At 32.7% G+C, this 6,251-nt stretch overlaps 1 protein-coding gene across 1 annotated transcript; it reads left to right on the top strand.

Annotated features, from left to right (window-relative positions):
- Positions 1-385: 385 nt before the first annotated feature.
- Positions 386-6,243, top strand: LOC148235430 (uncharacterized). Its single transcript, XM_088185979.1, has 4 exons — positions 386-946; positions 1,013-1,112; positions 3,744-4,624; positions 4,689-6,243. The coding sequence occupies exons 1-4, from the start codon at positions 586-588 to the stop codon at positions 4,817-4,819; spliced, it is 1,473 nt and encodes a 490-aa protein (XP_088042105.1). The 5' UTR covers positions 386-585; the 3' UTR covers positions 4,820-6,243.
- The last annotated feature ends 8 nt before the right edge of the window (positions 6,244-6,251 follow it).

Genomic DNA, 6,251 nt, shown 5'->3' with positions numbered 1-6,251 from the left:
AAAGGCGTATTTGAGACTTTCTCCACGACGACAAAAACAATGATAATCTGTGATCGATTTTATTAAGATTCGTGTTTTTTTATTAAATGACATTTTGGCCAAATTCAAGGAGTGCAAATGCCCATATCTGCCCCTCCCCCCAAATGCCATCCTTGTGCAATACCGAGCTATGTAAACTGCCAGTGGGAGACAAATGTTACATGTCTAAATGCGATACACTTACGGTACGGATGATGTTTAATGCAATACGAACAACATAAATGAAAATATGTATTTAAAATTATGAATATTATTTTAAATTCATAAATAATCTGTTCAAGTTTTAATTTGCATTTTTTGTTTAATGGTAATGCTCATTACAAAAAGTGTTATGACCAAGATCTTTGTTTACAAGTGGAACGGCGGGTTCGTTGTGGTTCCCTTGGTTCATTTTTATGAAGTTGAATTAATCTTTGATTAATATGTTTTGCCTTTTATCGACTGATGACATTGAAGTGTATCTAGTTTTGTGATATTTTCACAACGACAGTGATGACGAAGTTTCATCAGACTCAATAAGGGAGGCAAATTTGCGCATTATTTCAAATGGGTAACATCATAAAGGCTTGTTGTTGCTGGCGAAGACAGAATAAAAACACCGACATCGTCATACTGTTAGCGGGGCTAGACAACGCAGGTAAGACCAGGACGGTCGGTCTATTGTCCGGCTCGAACTCTCCGAAGTCCGAAGCGCCGACCGTTGGTTTTCATCCGGCGCGTTTGATCTATCGTCGTCGAATCGTCCATCTCCACGACGTCGGCGGAGGTCATCAGTTTCGCAGAGCCTGGCGACATTACTACCCGGACGCTCACGGAGTGATCTTCGTCGTCGATTCGGCCGATCATTTACGGCTACAAGAATGCGCACAAGTCTTGGAAGAAATCCTCGCACATCCGTTCATATCGGGTATTTTATACCAATCTATATTCACTACATCGGCAAGTATTAACGTATTCAATTTCATCGTTCTAGGTAAACCTGTATTGATTCTGGCTAATAAACAAGATTTGGTCGGAGCTATGGACGATCTGGACATTGTGGAAAACTTGAATATTGAAACGATTGTCAATAGGTATTATTCAAATCGAAATTTAATTAAATCACTATCTAAACTTTAGATTCTAAAGGCTGTTCTAAAAATATATTTTTATATTTACTCATATACTATTTTAAATATTTAATAATTTCATTAATCTGCATTTTAAACTACGTATTTAAATAAATAATTAGTGTTGCTAACACTAGCAATATGTCATTACACGTTATGTTCGATGATGGTAATCCACAAGATGGGTAGAATCAACCGTTTTTACCTCTGATGTTTAACGGCAGCAGAGACGTTCTTTCGAGGCGAGTCAGTGGTCGTTTTATTAATACTTAGATATCATTAAGATTCATAGTATTTCATTCAATGACATACATTTTTCGTGCCTTTGCTGATACAGTGGAAACGCTCAATTATCAAGTGAGACTTTTTATAACAATATTACGAGTGAGAAACGAATAAAGTACATTTAAACCGAATTTTGCCCAATAGGAGAGCGCAAAAAACAATTATCCCTTCTCATAAGTCAAAAATCCATGTCAAAAGCAATAAAATTGTGTCAGCGCCGTTGCAGTGGAAACGCTCGGTAACGAGCGCTCCCACTGCGACGACGCTGACACAATTTTGTTTTTGATGTGAACTTTTCACTTCTGAGAAGTGATAATTATTTTTGCGCCCTCCTATTGTAAATAATTCGATTTGAATATACTTTAACCAATACTCTCAATATCAAAATATGTAGTAATATCTCTAAGAATAGATATCATATTTTTAAAATAGTGTAAAATTCAAGTGCAGACCAACTATAGAGCAATACGCGAGATGCGATGTCGGTCTACATTTATTTTTCCACTTATTTCCCTCCCCCCGAAAGTTGAGTTGGCTTAATTTGTAATTTAGGCTAAAACCATAATTCATTTTTTAAACTTTCATTATATTTGGTTACTGAGCGTTCCCACTGCGACGGCACCGACACGATTTTATTGCTTTTGATGTGAATTTTTGACTTCTGAGAAGGTATAGTTGATTTTGCGCCCACCTATTGACCAAAATTCGGTTTCAATATACTTTGAACAATACTCTCATAACAGAAGTATGTATTAATATCAGTAAAGAATACCTATCATATTTTTAAAACAATGTAAAATCGAAGTGCAGACTAACTATGGAGCAATATGCGATGTCTGTCTAATTTATTTTTCCGCTTATTTTCGATATTAATAACTCGAGAATTTTTGGTTTAGAATCAGGGACGCCATTTCAGCTTCTTCTATGAGAAGAGAGGGGTGGGGGGGGGAAGTTGGCCAGCCAGTGGTCATTTTTTTAATATTTCGATTTCATTCTAATTCATAGTATTTCATTAAATGACATGCATTTTTAGAGCCAAATTCAAGGGGGGGGGGGGGCAAATACACCTCAACTAAACTAAAGCTTATTGTGCTACCATCTATGTATGCACTATATGAAAAAAAATACTACCACTTTATTTTCATAATTTAAGCATCTTTTCAAATCATTACGCAGCGAAAAAACTATCCTTTGATTAAATGTTAATTAAATTAATCATCTTTATCATTTTTTTACTACACTGCTGAATAGGTTCTCGTGTTCTTTTATTTCTTTATAAAATTCTAAACATAAAATATTTTTATAATAACAAGTGGTGAGTGTCTTCACACTTGCACCACTTCGTGTTCCAAGACATAATTTAACACAAACATGATGCACATTTATTTTGAGATGAGCGTTTTTTTATTATAAAAGTTTTTCCATTTTTTTGAAGTTATATAATGAAAGAAAAAATAATAAATCATCCAAAAATATATATAAAAGATATCATATAGTATAATAAAATAATAAATATAACACAAAATCATATAATTATAAACCTAAACCTGCAGACCTGAAACTAATGACATTACAATAGGTTTAACTGTATTAAAATAATAAGTGCTTAGGCATTTTATGTTTGTATTTGAATTTAAGTTTTGTTTTGTCGTAATCACCGATTCTTGAATGGTCTTGCAAGATATTTTTATAGTTGCTTCAATTGCAGAAATAATTGATGGAACATTGCTGACTGCGCATGCATAAAAAAGCCATAATTTAGAGTTAGGGCTTACAAAAAAGGTTCACAATATGTTTGAACATTTATCGATGTACATCGACTAAGTAGTTTTTCAATGGCTTGTACAGTTTCAAAACTTTTTCAATAGCAGGCTTAAGCACAAACTACCTAATTTTACTATAGCCTGTCAATTTATGATACTTTGTGCCAACTTCATTACAAAATTCTTTTAGAGCTTCCTCACAAACATGTGAATATATTTTCACAATGACGCATTCAAAGTTTCTTTGGAAAGGGATTTGTTGCAAATGGTTATTCATGGGGTGTTCATTTTCTGACCAATGCTCGCACGCCTGCACCTGATCTGTCCGACAGTAATTCGCAAACAATTCGTTTTATTTTTGAAAAATATTTCATGCTTGAAGTAGTTAAAATGTAGTGCCTGTGAAATTATTGAGTCACAAATTTAGTCTCAAGAGCGAAGTAAAAAGATTAGGGTTGGATCTGCCAAAAAAAACCGCTACCATATAAAATTTAAATTTGTTATGTTATGAAAACTATCTTATATTAAGATTATATATAATTTTCAGATACAAATGTCCCACTCGAGTTGAGTCCTACACTGCAAGCATTCCCAAAGGCAAAACAATCAAACCATCTCTAGATCCCGGCTTGAAGAAAGGTTACGAATGGCTCTTGAATTACATCATTCACCGCTACGACGAAATCAACGAACGAGTCCGAGAAGACATTGTAACACAAATGGAAATGGAGAATAAACCGCAGAAAGAAGAACTCACCACCGGCTTCGAAAATCCGAACTATAAAATAGACATCATATCGAAGGACTCCCAAAACGATGAAGGCATAATCATCGTTCAGCAGGCCAACGGTGCAGTGGACGATCAAAACTTATCGCCACTATTCGGAGCCAGGCAAGTAATCGAACCGTCCAATATGAACACTATCGAATTAGAAGCTCGCACACATATGAGAAAGCTATCTCCGATTAACAGGAAAAAGATGTTCTTAAAATCCGATAGTAATTCGAGCGATTCAAACTTAAAAGAAGCAAAAAAATCGCATCACGGTAGCGCTAACGAGATATTTGCGAAGCAGTTGAAAGAATTCAAGTCTCAAGACAGTCTGAACGATAGAGTTGAAGTCAAGAGCATAACCGACGAGAATATTGATTCAAATTTGAGTCGAAACAAAGCGAGATTGACCGAAGTGTCTTTGGGAGACGTAACAAACTCACCAGTGAGATTATTAAGCGGTACAAAGTCGGAGATTAATAAGACAATATTGCCACCCATCAAACTTACGAATAAAATCTTATCGCCTAAGAGGGATTCAAAACCAGAGTTGAATTCAAAATCTGATCTTAATAATAGACCTCTGAGTGCTTCGGGTTCAGTGAGAATGCAGCTGGAGAGTGCTAATATACTCAAGAGAAAACTTAGTTTTAAAGGTATGTTATTATTATTATTATTATGTTCTTGTTTGAGCCTATTGTTTATTTTGTGTTTTTGTAGGATTAAGGCGCAATAAGACCGATCCGGAGGACGATACGAGCTTATTCATCTTCGATCCGGACAACAAAGCAGAATCGCCCTCTAAAAAAATCAACAACGCAGATATCGTTGTACACAATGAAGTGTTTTAAAACTTAAAATTTTTAATATTTTCCTATCAATCTACAAGTTAACTTAAAATAACTGATTTTTAAATATTTGTATTTTAAGTTATACAACAAACATTCTAAAAATAACACCACTTTCCCTCATTCTAACAACACCTCTTATCCATTCCTCATTTAAATATACTTTTTCAGAGTGAGTTACATTAGTCAACATGGTTTTAATTTAGTGTTTAGTTTTTTAATAACATGTATACATATCACGAGATATCGGCAGATTTAATACTTTATTTTTAGTGTTATATATTTGTAGAATAGAATCTACTTTATTTTGTTTTTTTTTTAATTTCAAAAGTCTATTTTTGTTCAATGACTTAATTTTTATATTTAGTTTCTTAATATTATTTTGTTTTTTTTTTTGCTTTTATTTAGTTTTTAATATTATTTTTGTAGAATTAAAATAGATCTCGAGACATCGCTAATTTAATATTTTTAATTTGGCTATAGTAACTAAAAATACAGCTTTTATTAAATGACTGTTGTGCCCATCATAATGATGTTTTGACTTTTTTTATTACTTCCAAGTATTCATACAGGTCCTTTGCTGTATGATACACTTCTTCGGCTATCATCTCCATCCATAGGCATATGTTTTGCAAACAAGAGATCTCATTTTTTCCATTATAGAGGCACAAAAAAACTCATATTTAAAACCTGATCATATATTATATATTTGAGGTACTTCGTCTTCATTCGTTTGATGGTTAAAAGAAGTTCACAATCACGTCCTATCATGAAGTGAATTCGATCATTAGAAACTCTTAGTCTTTATTTACATTATCCAAATATTGCCGTGTCATCAGCATAACATATTGACTTTTTGTCCCTGGAGCACTTCTTTAAATATGGTTTCAGAATACAATCTTGATATCATCATCTCATAAATTGTTTTTGTGTTTTCAATTTTTTATATTAGTTTATGAGATGAGTATTTAAAATATCAGTTCAGTTTTATGGGCCAACTTGTAAATTCAGAATCACATGCAATATTATTTTTATATACTGACATTCAATCATAAGTGTTTAAGATAGCACATATTATTAAGTACTATTAATGTTTAATTAATGATAAGAAAATAGTATATAGTTAACTGTGTTTAATATAAGTGCCTTTGTATATGAGTAACACCAAAAATTTAATATTAATAAAAGCAAAAACATGTTAACTGCAGTTTTATATTTAAGCTCACTTTATTGATCACTTAAAAAAACATTACATTGTTTTTTCAATACAATATTTTCTGAGAATTCTTTGCCTTTTCTGCAATACAGTAAGATATAAATTAAATCGTTAAAGTTAACGTGTTTTTGTTGTAGGATGTTAGTAATAACAATTTTTATAAGAACAAATTTTGTATCCTGGTCATTGGAATAAAAAATTTAAATACATATATCCTTT

The sequence above is a fragment of the Plectrocnemia conspersa genome, unplaced genomic scaffold (assembly GCF_051122295.1).
Source record: "Plectrocnemia conspersa isolate PC_06_02 unplaced genomic scaffold, ASM5112229v1 ptg000005l, whole genome shotgun sequence".
Classification (NCBI taxonomy): Eukaryota; Metazoa; Arthropoda; class Insecta; order Trichoptera; family Polycentropodidae; genus Plectrocnemia; species Plectrocnemia conspersa.
The sequence above is the reverse complement of the archived record's forward strand: the minus strand, read 5'-3'. Positions and strand labels throughout refer to the sequence as shown.